This window comes from Populus euphratica, unplaced genomic scaffold (assembly GCF_000495115.2).
Source record: "Populus euphratica unplaced genomic scaffold, PopEup_1.0 scaffold15.1, whole genome shotgun sequence".
Classification (NCBI taxonomy): Eukaryota; Viridiplantae; Streptophyta; class Magnoliopsida; order Malpighiales; family Salicaceae; genus Populus; species Populus euphratica.
The window spans coordinates 682,519-696,188 of NW_011499874.1; the positions used below are offsets into that span (position 1 = coordinate 682,519).

Genomic DNA, 13,670 nt, shown 5'->3' on the forward strand with positions numbered 1-13,670 from the left:
CTTTATTTAAAAAATAATGTTTTTGATAAAAAAAGGCATGTTATGTAAAAAGGAAATAAATAAATAAAAAAGGAAGTCTTAACTCAAGAGATACATTTTTTCATCGTTATTACAAATCACTAGAATTTTTCCGAATATTTAATTCAATTACCTTCAATTTTTATTCAATAAACCATACTAATAATAAAAATATATATATTTATAAAACCAAAATACATGAACATAAAAAGAGAATTTAGACTACAAAAGCACAAATACACTAACTAGTAAAGACTATATATATGAATGGAAACTCTCCATGTCACCATAACTTATATTTGTATTCTACATGGAAAATTCTTTATGCGAGGACCAAAATAATCTTTATTGGCTGGTTAGAGGACCCTATTGGTTTATTTATTAGGACAACCGGTTCTTTAACTGATTTTGTTTTGTTCATACACACGCTCTTTCCTCTCGTACGTTAGATTACCAAACAAACAGAACTTATTTTCCTTTGTCTTCGTGGCATCCTATTTTTCATTTCGTAAGCATACGAACAAAGGAGAATTAAAAAAAGAAGTAAGACCGAGGCCCACGCGAGCCGAACCCCGTGAACCCAGCCCAAGAACCAAGAAAAAGAAAAGGGCCCACCATAAACACAAACTAAAAATGTCAAAATGATTGACTCACCCAAAGATCCCATAGGCTCAATCGAGCTCACGTCCACAAGCAAAAACAAGGAACTCTTCAACGAGGAAGGAAGCAAGAACCCAGCCACAGCCAAACATCCCACGATCCCATCCCTCTTTGCAAAGAAACCATCAATCTTTTCTAAAAAAGAAAAAGAAAAACAAAAACAAAAGAACTATTCCAAGGCCTAAACAGGGAAAATAAATAAATACAAAGTGTTACTGTGCATTGACAAGTTGACCACCAAGTAAAAAAAAAGAAGAGGCAGCACAGAGGAGGAAAAGCGAATGAACGAACGACGAACATAAAACATGTTCCAAACAAAAAGGATGTTGTTAGTGTTACCAAAAAAAAAAAAAAACCCGTTTCTTCCTGCCAGCATCACTTAAAGCACAAAAATCAAATAAGAATAATAATAATACTAATAATTATAATAATAAAAACAGTAAAAAAAATAAAAATGGGAATCGGAAATGGAGTCAAGAAGGACTATTTTGTTTTTGTTGTTCTCTCGTTGTTAATGTTTTTTGATTTCTTTCTTTCATTTTTTGTTGCCTATTTTTCACCTTTTCTTATTATCACTCCTTTCCTTTTCTCTCAGAGGAGGATCGTTCAATTCTTTTCGTCACGCGGCGTTTGTCAATATTATTTTCGGATTCAATTTATTTCTTAAAGATAATAAACAAATTAAAAAGGAGGAGGAGTAATGTTAATTTCTTCTCTGGGCCTTGACCCTCACGATATTAGAGAGAGAAAAAAGTAAACCAAATCAGTCCTCTCTCTTCCTCTCTCGTTTTCTGTTTTGAAAACCCTAATCTTTACGATCGCGATTCCGGATGGACGCCAATTCTGACGAAGAACAACACAACAGATCGAAGAACAACGTGGTGAGCTCCAATGAAGGACAAAGCAAGCCTAAACGACAGATGAAGACTCCTTTCCAACTTGAAACCCTAGAGAAAGCTTATGCCAGTCCGTACACTCCTTCATTCTCTCTTTATGTTTACCCGGTTTTGATTTGATTTGTTTGCTTTTGATCTCTTCTGGCTTGGATTTTCTCTATTTCTTTGTGTTTGTGATTCTGTGTAAGCTTGGATTCCTGCTAATTTTTATGTGCTATTCAATGAAGAGGCTTAGTTGCTTGTTAGTTTTGTTGAAATTTTGAAATTTTTGGCAATTTTAATCTCATAACTAGTTAATTTTCGTGTTAGTGATTATAGATGCTTAGTTTCTTCTCTAGATTTATGTGTAATATGTTTACTTCACTTGTTTTTTTTTTCTTTTTTTTGCATGGATCTTGTATGATTTTCATTCAATAATTAGCTATTATTATTTATTTATTTCTTGCATTATGCGCGCGCGTATCAGCATGTTTGTTTTTTTTTTGTTTGTTGATTCTTGTTTGCTATTGCTGGTTTCATCAGCTGAGACATATCCGTCAGAGGAGATGCGGGCAGAATTGTCGGAGAAATTAGGACTATCTGATAGGCAGTTGCAGATGTGGTTTTGCCACAGGAGGTTGAAGGACAAAAAGGAGACTCCAGTAAAGAAGCAGCGGAATACAGCACCATTGCTCGAGTCTCCTTTGGAGGATATGAGGGTAGGGGCTGAGAATGGAAGTGACTATGGGTCTGGGTCTGGTTCGGGCTCTAGTCCACTTTCAGAGTCAAGGAAAGTGATTTTAGATGATGGGCATACGATGAGAAGGTACTACGATTCATCACCACAGTCTGTTATGGAGCTTAGAGCTATTGCCTGTGTGGAGGCGCAGCTTGGGGAACCATTGAGGGAGGATGGGCCAATTCTTGGAATGGAGTTTGATCCTTTGCCACCTGATGCGTTTGGGACACCCATAGGTCATGCTACTTAACTTATCTTAACAATGCCATAGTTTTAATTGCTTGATATCTTAGTAATGGTTATTTTTGAAATGAGGTGGGATGAGCATTGGCATGTCACGTGAATTCAATTTTGAGCAAAGAAAAATATTTAGTCCTCATGGATACTCTTTTATTCATGCCTTTTTGGTGCTAATTTCTCCTGTTTTTGTATTTGTTTGTTTGTTTGTTGTTTGAAATGAACAACCGAACTGCACTTGTACCATATTTACAACTAAATTGCACTGATTAAAAATTATGCTGATTAGAAATTTTGAAATGAAACTGTATTAACTAGGATAATTATTTATTTGTTTTTTTGTTGTTTGAAATGAACAACTGAACTGCACTTGTACTATATTTAGATACTGATTTTTTCATGCTACCACAGTGATAAGTTCATGCTACTATAGTCACTGATGTTTAATTGGAGAGTGAATACCTAGGCATTTCTGATCACATGGTCCATTAAAGTTAAAACTTGCCTAGTTATCCTGTTTATGGCTATTCATTCACTGATGAATGTGGAAAAGGGATCAATTTTCTCTCCAGAATGTATTCATGTTAGAATGCAATTTTGACTGTTTAACATTGACATGTGACATTTTTATTCTTTTTGATGTTGGGATCGCATCTGCTAAAAATTTATTGGTAATCACATGCAGCATCTATTACTGAACAACAGAAGCGAATGGGTTATTCTTATGAGGACAAAGTATATGAGCGACATGATGCCAAATCAAGCAAGGTGGTTTCTTAAATTCCTCATCTCTCTCTTTTATTTTTGTGGTGTTTGTGATATTTCCTTGTATGCTATAGAACTGCAATATGATTTAGATACTTTGATGTGCTATCATCAGCCTATCAGCATCTAAATGTTCAGTCTTCATTAAACTAGGGAACTTTCATTTTCTTTCCCCTTCCAAGTTCTTGGTATCGCGGTTTTTTTTTGTTTTTTTGAAAAACATTTCTTAGATCAAGATGAGGCTTGAAAAAACATTTCTTAGATCAAGATGAGGCTTGCTTTTCTCTTTATAGCTAAATCATTAAAAGATAGTAACAGCCTGTAATTAACAGTTAACAAAAAAAAAACACCATCCTTCTTTAAAAATGCAAAAGGATAATATGTGACAGCCTGAAGGCTGTGGAAAAAAGGCTGCATCTTATTATTATCGACCTAATGGAACTGACCTTCTTGCATATCTGTCAAGTTTCTATAGCTAGTTCTCTCCATTGCTTTTCTTGGAGATTACTCCACTTCTGTACTGGATTCCATAAGCTGACTCTTATATTTATGATTGGTACAATAGAATGATATGATGCATGCATTCCCATGTAAATGCTGGGCATCTAAGTGTAGATTTTGTATTTCGCCTAGTTCATACTGGTTAAACTCTGAATAGCAATTCTATCCTAGGCCTCTGTAAAGGCTACTAATGAGCACCACTTTTTTCCAGGATCATGCCGGTATTCGATCTGATGCTCATGGACTTACTCAATCTCCTTATCACGATTCACTAGTTGATACTTTGAGGGGAAGAGCTTCACCTTTTGGTGCAGGCCAAATATCACGTGCTCGCCTTATGTCTCAACAAGACAAGAGGGTGCATGCTTTTTCATCACCTCAGAGGGATGATGACTATCTCCTGCAACGAGACACCTTTGCAAACAATAGAACAAGTGCTCAATCTAACAGTCATCCTATTATGGGACCAGAAAATCCAAATGTCTTTTCTGATGCACAAACCTTCCACCATGATACTGAGCTGCGGTTGGAAAGGAAACGCAAGGTATCCTTTTCAAGAGATTTTTGTTTTCTCTCTCTTTTAATCATGGATTGGTAATTATATATGTGGTTGCCTTTTGTAGATTGAGGAACCAAGAACTGTAAGGGATGTTGAGGCATATGAGAATCGGATGCGCAAAGAGCTTGAGAAACAAGATATTTTAAGGCGGAAGGTACCATATTATCAGTCTCGAATTGCTGATGTAGTATTTTTTTCATCTGATTCAGATGTTTGAACTTGCATTTTCAGAATGAAGAACGAATGAGGAAAGAGATGGAAAGGCATGACCGTGAGAGACGAAAAGAAGAAGAGAGGTTAATGCGTGAAAGACAAAGAGAGGAGGAGAGATTACTGCGGGAGCAAAAACGTGAACTTGAGCGAAGAGAAAAGTTTATGCAGAAAGAGTATTTGAGAGTGAGTTTCGAGTCCATTATTCCGAGCTTTAAGGTATTTTTTTTTTTAATGTTTAGATAGCAGTATCCCAACCATCTCTTTGTTCTTCTTGTTTATTTTTAAGGCCGAGAAAAGAAGACAAAAAGAAGAGCTTCGTAGGGAGAAAGAGGCAGTGAAACGCAAAGCTGCCATGGAGAAAGCTACTGCACGCAAGATTGCTAAAGACTCTTTGGATCTTATTGAGGATGAACAGCTAGAACTCATGGAATTGATTGCTGCAAGCAAAGGCTTAGCCTCAATAGTTAACCTCAACTATGATACTTTGCAAAACCTCAATTCATTCAGAGGTAATGATATCTGAAGTCAGACATTTTGAAAAAGAATAACTTAATTTTTCTGTTGAAATAGGACAGTTAGAAGTTTGTTTGTTTTACATTTTCTGATTAGTTATAAAAACAAATTTTTGTGCTCCAGACTTGTTGATCACATTCCCATCTGAGTCCGTGCAATTAAAAAAACCCTTTGGATTTCAACCTTGGTTGGATTCTGAAAATATCGGGAATCTTCTGATGGTATGTCCTAAAACTCACCTTTTATTTTCTTGAACTGTGATATGTATTATCTATCCATGATTAGCCGATGATGATGTGATTCATTAGGTTCAATTGTAGTCCCACTAATGAAATTCTGATAACTTCTAGTTGGCTCATTTTTCACTGCTTATTTCTTTTTAACTTCATAAAAATGAAAAAAAAAAATCATAAAAGTTATGCTTTCTTCTATACTGCTTCTCTATGCTTGTTGTGTTGATCCAGATAATTTTTGATAATGTTAATACTCTCTTGTCTTTATTTTGGGGTCCCAAAATCTTTATCTTTTTCAGGTCTGGAGATTTTTTATTGCTTTTGCTGATGTTCTTGGGTTATGGCCATTTACACTCGATGAGTTTGTTCAAGCTTTCCATGACTATGTGAGTTTCATGTCTCAATTTTGTTTTGTCTAACTTCATTTTATGCTTCTTCCTCTCAGTTGATTTTTATACTATGTTGATTTTAGGATTCAAGATTGCTCAGTGAATTACATGTTGCTCTTCTAAAGTTAATAATAAAAGACATTGAAGATGTTGCAAGGACGCCTTCTATTGGATTAGGAATAAATCAATATTATACAGCCAATCCTGAAGGTGGACATCCACAAATTGTTCAAGGGGTAAGCTCTGCTCCATGGACATGTTTACTGGTATTCTTTGGCATGATATCCTTTCAGTTGATGCTTAATCATTTTTTACTTTTACTCCAATGTATTAGGCATATACATGGGGTTTTGATATACGCAACTGGCAGCAACACTTAAATCCATTAACGTGGCCCGAAATACTCCGGCAATTGGCATTGTCTGCAGGATTTGGGCCACAGTTGAGGAAAAGGAATGCAACATGGACTGGTTTGGGCGATATTGATGAGGTTTGTCCTTGTCTTCATTTCTTTTTTTTCTTCCATGCTCTCCCTGCTTTAGCTCCTTTAATGTGCCATATATATGCCAACTGAAACTGGTCTTGTACACCAGAGCAGTAACATTTGGAATGACATAATTGATGTCTTGCTATAAACTTGGAAGAAAGGTAGAAATAGGCAAAATATTTGGGTAGCACATTAAGTAAAAGATTGAAGCTTTTTCATTGGAGTTATTAATAAAATGATACATAACTAAAGAGAGGAGGAATAGTGCAGTCAATAAAATGGAATGCTGAAACTGCACTTAATGGGAGTAGTTATATAATGTGAATTTGTTAATTAGGATATATCTGCCTTTTAGGAGCGAGTTCATTATTATTATTATTATTAGGACTATTTGGCGTTTAGGATTCTTCAGGATTTTGTTGTGCCTTTATAACTAACTCATCAAATAAATGACATGAGTCTTCCTTGGTGCACTAGGTTTTCAGCTATAAAGTTCCATGATTGGATCCTGAGAAGCAGACATTTAATGAAAAAATGCTGAAAGGATGATTGTCTCTAAATTTTCCCTCCTAAGATAGATAACTTTTTAATGTTTTTTATCAATTTAGTGTCATACATAAAATGTTTCTTGGTGAGTTTTGAGCTTCATTATGTTTCAACACTTGTCAAATAACTTGGTGTGATATCAATCATGTTCAATCTAGATGGTAACTGTCACCACATTTTCTTAGCGTGTTATTTTGTATAATAAGATGTTTGCTGACCGATTATTATTTTTATGCTCTGTCCTTCTCGTACTCACAGATGATTGTATTTTCAGATGCAGGTTAAGGATTGTGAAGATATCATTTCTACTATACGCAACGGATCAGCAGCTGAAAATGCATTTGCATTAATGCGAGAAAAGGGTTTATTGCTTCCTAGAAAGTCTAGGCATCGGTTGACACCTGGAACTGTTAAGTTTGCAGCTTTTCATGTTCTTTCTCTTGAAGGTAGCAAAGGATTAACAGTGCTAGAACTTGCAGACAAGATTCAGGTGAGTTCTTTTGTTTGCCAACATTAATTTTCCCCACTGTGTTTTCTTTACCTGTCTCCTTTGCTTACAGATATTTCCTTGTCTCCTTTGCTTACAGAAATCTGGACTTCGAGACCTGACAACAAGCAAGACGCCAGAGGCATCTATTTCTGTAGCTTTGACAAGGGATCAAAAGCTTTTTGAAAGAATTGCTCCTTCAACATATTGTGTAAGAGCAGCTTTCAGAAAGGATCCTGCTGATGCTGAGGCAATACTTGCAGAAGCCAGAAAGAAAATTAGAATATTTGAAAATGGATTTTTAGGTGGAGAAGTTGCTGATGATGTTGAAAGAGATGAAGACTCTGAAGGTGATGTTGATGAGGATCCTGAAGTTGATGATTTAGCTACTCCATTGAGTGCTAACAAAAGCACTGTCCCTTCTAGTAAATTAAATACTTTGTCAGTGAGTGGAAAATATAAAGTTGGTAATGATGTTTCATTAACTGTACAAAATGAGTCTGAGAAAGGTCTCTCAACTTTCTCTCTGAATGGTCCAAAGGATGTGATGACTCCCATTATCATCGAGCAGTGTGTTACTCATAAAGATGAGGGGACTAATAATGGAGATGGACAAAATATTGAAATCGATGAAAGCAAGTCAGGTGAATCATGGATTCAGGGACTCACAGAAGGGGAATATTCTCATCTCAGTGTCGAAGAGCGTCTTAATGCTCTTGTTGTATTAGTTGGTATTGCGAATGAAGGGAATTCCATTCGTGCTGTTCTTGAGGTAAAAGCTCCTTTTCATTTTGTTAAATGTTAAATCACTCTCATCCCAGGAAGCTGTTAGTTGTTCTCCTTGTAACTAATAGCAAGTTTTACAGGATCGTTTGGAAGCTGCAAATGCTCTTAAAAAACAAATGTGGGCTGAGGCGCAGTTAGATAGAAGTCGGTTTAAAAAAGAGTTCATCAGTAAATTAGATTTTCCATCTTTAACTGGGGGCAGAGTTGAAACACAAGTCGTTAGTTCTGCTGTGGAAGGCAGCCGAAGCCCGTTGGTTCTTGTTGATAGCAAAAATAAGGAAGCATCTCCAAGTAATGCTGAGGATCAGAAAGCTTTGGCAGAAAATGTAGAGAATCACTTAAGCAGTGTTCTTTCTGAAAAAGCCTTAGTTGTTCAAGATCTTTCCATGAATCCAGATAACATTTCAGTGCAGCAGCATGGATATGCTTCAAAAAGGTCACGTTCACAATTGAAAGCTTATGTAACCCACTTAGCGGAAGAGATGTATATTTACAGGTCCTTGCCTCTTGGCCAAGATCGCAGACGTAATAGATACTGGCAGTTTGTGGCATCTGCTTCTAGAAATGATCCTTGTTCTGGTAGGATCTTTGTAGAACTGCATGACGGCAATTGGAGAGTTATTGATTCAGAAGAGGTAATTTCTCTCGTTGTGGTTTATGCATTTATATCTTGATTGCAATCTCTGTTGAAAAATATCTAAGAACCCATGGTAAAAAAATATTAATATTTGTTTTGACTTTTAAAGCTAGAGTTAAAATGAGGTTCTTTAGTCGATGAATAACACCAATTATCCACAACGACCATGGATATATTAGTTGCAGGCAAAATCTGAATAATGTCAACTATATTAATTTTACCTAGTGGGAGGGGGCAGGGTGGTTTGGACATGATGATGGTGTGTTTTGGTTTAATGTGGCTTCACAATGATGGGACATTATTAAATCATCTGGGGGATAATTAGTGCTTTTCCACCATTCCAGGGGAAGCATATAGTTTTAATCTTAGAGATAATATATAATCACCTCTTGTAGTGGAAGCACATGTTTTCTTATCTCTTAGCTTTCTGTTGGCTGTTTCCTTAGAGGTTGTCCTGGCATTAAAAGCAAGAAATACTCCACTTTTTCCTTGTTTGCTAGAGCTGAAAAATCATCTCTATACTGATGAAAAACCAGGCTCTCTTTACCTCTCATGATTGATTGCATGAGAGTATGAACCTCCTTGGGTGATATGGTTATTTTTTGTTCTTTGGTTGATGCCTTGCAGCATTCACTGACACCATATTCAACACCTTTTCTGTTCAGGCCTTTGATACTCTTTTGTCATCTCTGGATACTCGTGGGGTTAGGGAATCTCATTTGCGTATAATGTTGCAAAAGATTGAGTCTTCTTTCAAAGAAAATGTACAAAGGAACTTGAGGTCTCCGAACATTGTGTGCCAAAGTGGAACAACAGATGAAAACAAAAAAGCTGAAACAGACAGCAGTAATTTCCCAGCTGACATTGATGACCCTAGCAGTATGTTTTGTGTTTCCAGCTCAGATACTTTTGATACTTTTTCATTGTTTAGAATTGAGCTTGGAAGAAATTCAGCAGAGAAGAAGGGTGCTTTGAAAAGGTACCTGGATTTTCAGAACTGGCTGTGGAAAGACTGCTTCAATTCCTCAACATTATGTGCCATGAAATTTGGGAAGAAAAGATGTGAGCAGTTATTGGATACCTGTAACCTGTGTTTCAGCTCTTATCTCTCTGAAGACACGCACTGTCTTTCTTGCCACCAAACATTTAAAGTTGATAACAAGAATTTTGATTTTGCTGAACATGAGATTCAATGCAAAGAGAAAAGGTTTGATCCTGGAAATGCACGTGCTTTTGATTCTTGTTCACCACTAGGAATCAGGTTGCTGACAGCGCTATTAGGCTCCATAGAGGTTGGAATGACATTTTCATATTACAGTTTAATTTTGATTTCCCAATTCTTTTTAGCAATTAAAAAAATACGAGGAAAATATTTTCTTAAGATTCTGGGTTCTAAGCATTGATAACTTCTAATCATGTTGACCCATATATTTTCACTTTTGAGTTGGCAGGTATCTGTTCCACAGGAAGCTCTTGAGTCATTTTGGATGGATATCCACAGGAAGGACTGGGGTATGAAGTTGATAATGTCATCATCAACTGAGGAGCTCCTACAGGTTCTCAACATCTTACACATTGCTAAAATTTTACTTGCACACACACACACCCATGCTAAATCTGTGTTTTTCCTGTTCCATTTCTGGCATAAATATGTAATGCCAAATCAATTTATTTTAAATAGTGATGATCTTAGATTTGTTTTGTTGCTTCTATTACTGTTGTTTTATTCTGTTAATGATGGGGTGGGGGAAGCATTTTTTCATTCATTTTCTCAGAGAAAACATCCTGTTATTCCAACAATGTTTTGTATTTTTCAAATATTTCATGGGTATGCAGGCTTCATCTATGGAGGTATGTACCACTGTTCGTTACTTCCTCGCATATAATCTGAATTTGGTTTTGATATATAGAGGAATCATGTATAATGATTTTCTCCAGTTTCCATTGCTGCATTGTTTTCATGCATTCATTGCTCCTTAATGCAGTACACAATCACATCTTGCGATAAAAAAGTCATGACATGGTATAATAGACCCAAAAAGGCTGTTGCCCTGTTATTGTTTTGCTGAAGTTCTGTCCCTGGAGGCTATAAAAGACCATGGATTTCAATATATCTGCATGGATTAAAATTTGCTTTGCGCTAATGTGCTCTTACGTGGACAAGCGTGCCTGTGCCCATCTTATGATTTGTACCAAGCTAGTAGCCTGTTATGATTTGTACCTAGCCAGTAGCACAACTAGCATATTATGTTCCTCGTTTCATGTTTCTGTCTTGTGTGTATGGTGGGATGTTTTTGCTTATTTTACATTTCATATCGCAGAGATTGACTGTGTTCGAGAGTGCCATAAAAAGAGAGAGATTGTCATCAAATTTTGAGACAACTAAGGAATTATTGGGCCCCTCTGCATCATCAGGAAGTGCAGCACGTGATTCTGCTAGTCTGGGATCAGTTTCTCTACTTCCATGGATGCCAAAAACCAGTGCAGCTGTGGCCCTGAGGCTTTTTGAGCTAGATGCATCTATTATTTATGTAAAGAATGAGAAACCTGAACCCTCTACAGACAAGTCGGTCAAAGTATATATGGTCAGTTAGTTTTTCCCTCCTCTTTTGATCCTTTTCTGTTTCATTTACTGCAATAGTCTATGTGCGCGCGCACGCTTGCTCACGTGCGTGTGTCTGGGAGGGAGGGAGGGGGAGGTGGGTTGGCATCACTTTTTTTTTTTCCAAGTTTAAATTGATTGCAAACTCTTGCAAAAAGCCTAAAAGGGCTGGTCTTTTGAGTGTTTTAAAGGGAAGGTATAATCCCACATGTTCTGAGGCAGTTTATACCCATATACTTGGTTGGGGGAAGAGTAGTTTCAAGCCCATGCTTGGAATGATTGCCTTTTGTGGGCAAGTTGGGGCCACACATTTAGTTAAAAAAGAGGAGAGAATCTGCCAGTGGCACTGTAGAAAATTTCAGGTGATCACTGATAGGAAAGATGTTTTGGTTTTGATTGTGATTTTGATTATGCACCTGGTTTTTCTCATGCAGAAACTTCCATCAAGATATTCTGACCTTAAGAATGAAGAGGTTGAAATAAAAGATGTAAAGCTAGAAGAGCACAATAAAGAAGAGATTGTTGATCTACGTGGTAAGCGTAGCAATTATAAACGTGGACGAGGGGGGCATGATCAAGGACTTGCTACAAAGTGGCAGAGAAGGGTACCTGGTTTAAAATCTGATACAGGCAGGCAGAGTTCTTCTAGGGGAATTCAGAATTTGAATCAAGGTCCAAGGCAACAGGGTAGAAAAACAAATTTGCAAGCATCTAGTCGGGGCCGTCGGACAGTTAGGAAGAGGAGAGTGGAAAAGACGGTTGCCAAGGAGCCAATGCTTGGTCGGATGAGGAGAGTGGAAAAGACGGTTGCCAAGGAGCCATTGCTTGGTCGGATGACCAACACGGTTGCTGCCCCCATGAGCTACCTGTCTAAAAAAACAGCTGCCCGCAATAGCTATGTTAAGTCATTCAGAAACCTGGATGATGAGGATTGGAGTGCTAAAAAGGGCAGTCTGAACGCAGTGGGTGATGATAATAGCAACAGTATGGAAGAGGCAGAATCTGATGATGATGTAGAAGAAGAGGTATATGAGCAAGGAAATTGGGAGCCAGGATTCAAGGGCACTTCCAATGGGTGGAACAGGAATTCAGTGGAAGTGAGTGATGATGATGGAGATGCATCTAATGGCATTGCAGCAATGGGAGATGATGATTCAGAGGGGGACATAGAAATGAGTGACGGGTCAGACCGAGAAGCCAATCGGGTGCAGAATGATGAAGGCCTAGACTATGCAGATTCAGATGAGTACAGTGACTGAAGCATATTGATATTCAAGTGATTGCTGATGCGCTTGCGATGGTCATGTATTGAGCTGCATTAAAGTTTTTTTGTCGTGCAGCTTGACTGGCAACCAGAAATTTATGTATAATAGGGGAAGTAAGAAAGTGAATTGCCCCTCTCCATTCCTCTCTCTATATATATAGGGCAATACATAGCAGAAAGAAGAGGTAGAAAGTAATTAGGTAGATCCGCGTTGTAATTCATTATTGTTAGGGAGGCAGTGGATTGTATCTGTACAAGTGCCCTGAAAATGAGTTTTCTCATCCCTTTGATTCTATTTAAATGGTGTTTTGTCTACCAGAAATTTGTCAATAAAGCAAGTTCACGTTACTCTTTTCTTTTTTCCTTTTTTTTTCCATCTCCTAGGGAGTTTTGTCTTTAATCAAGTGAAAAAGAAAGGCAAATGAGAAGCTGGTCCTGGTCCTGGTATCAGAGCTAGAGTTATCCTTTGTTACACTTAAAATATGGGGTAGGGGATATCGAGCATGACGCGGGGGATATCCTTTATTTAAGCATAACATAAAACAATTATAATAAATTTAGAATATTGTTACTTTGGCAAAAATTGTTTTTAAAAATATTTTTTTAATTATAAATATATTAAAATAATATTTTTTATATCTTATAATTTATTTTTAACATGAAAAAAATAATTTAAAAATACTAAACAACTTTTAAAGAACAGTTTAACCGGACTCCAAAGACACCTTTATTTTCTCACTCCCCTTTCTTAGATCTGGAAAAGTTGCGAAAAAGCTCTCTCTCTCTTTTTGTCATGACTCTCGAGATTCAAACCACGCAAATCAAATCAATCCCTTCTTCTTTTTAAACGAATATAACTTGCACGTGTATATCTTTATGACTTAACTGCCCTTTATTTTAAAAATATCCAGCTCTAGTCTCTGAACATCATCCTCCTCCACAACTCACTAACCCAGCACCCTATAAATATACTCACTCACCCACCCAAACAAAAACTGCAAACTTGTGCAGAAAAAAAGAAAGAAGTAAAATGTCTGCAATTTCAGTCCCTCTATATCAATCAAAACTCACATTTCCATCAACAAGCACCGCCGCCGCCGCCGCTCCTTCCTCTGCTTTTTTTGTTTCCACTAACAAACTCTCCTTTTCCACGGCATTC

General features: G+C 37.0%; 2 protein-coding genes across 5 annotated transcripts in view; both read left to right on the top strand.

Moving 5' to 3' along the window:
• Positions 1–1,192: 1,192 nt before the first annotated feature.
• On the top strand, positions 1,193–12,866 carry LOC105127984 (uncharacterized). 3 transcript variants are annotated; one of them, XM_011029474.1, is made up of 19 exons: positions 1,193–1,644; positions 2,097–2,528; positions 3,215–3,297; positions 4,007–4,339; positions 4,419–4,508; positions 4,586–4,750; positions 4,854–5,076; positions 5,204–5,301; positions 5,613–5,699; positions 5,786–5,938; positions 6,037–6,192; positions 7,010–7,225; positions 7,323–7,994; positions 8,089–8,643; positions 9,311–9,937; positions 10,097–10,201; positions 10,967–11,230; positions 11,682–11,989; positions 12,038–12,866. In XM_011029474.1, exons 1-19 carry the CDS (start codon positions 1,509–1,511, stop codon positions 12,504–12,506), a joined length of 5,172 nt encoding a protein of 1,723 aa, XP_011027776.1. In that variant the 5' UTR covers positions 1,193–1,508; the 3' UTR covers positions 12,507–12,866. The 3 variants fall into 3 exon arrangements, with proteins under 3 accessions (XP_011027776.1, XP_011027774.1, XP_011027775.1); XM_011029472.1 differs by having other exon boundaries at positions 11,682–12,866; XM_011029473.1 differs by having other exon boundaries at positions 7,016–7,225; positions 11,682–12,866.
• A 523-nt stretch (positions 12,867–13,389) lies between these two features.
• Positions 13,390–13,670, top strand: part of LOC105127985 (glycogen phosphorylase 1-like) — a 14,349-nt gene continuing 14,068 nt past the window's right edge. The window contains exon 1 of one of the 2 annotated variants that reach the window (XM_011029475.1): positions 13,390–13,670. In XM_011029475.1, the coding sequence (XP_011027777.1) occupies positions 13,542–13,670 (129 nt within the window). In that variant the 5' untranslated portion in view covers positions 13,390–13,541. The other variant, XM_011029476.1, reaches the window with a different exon arrangement.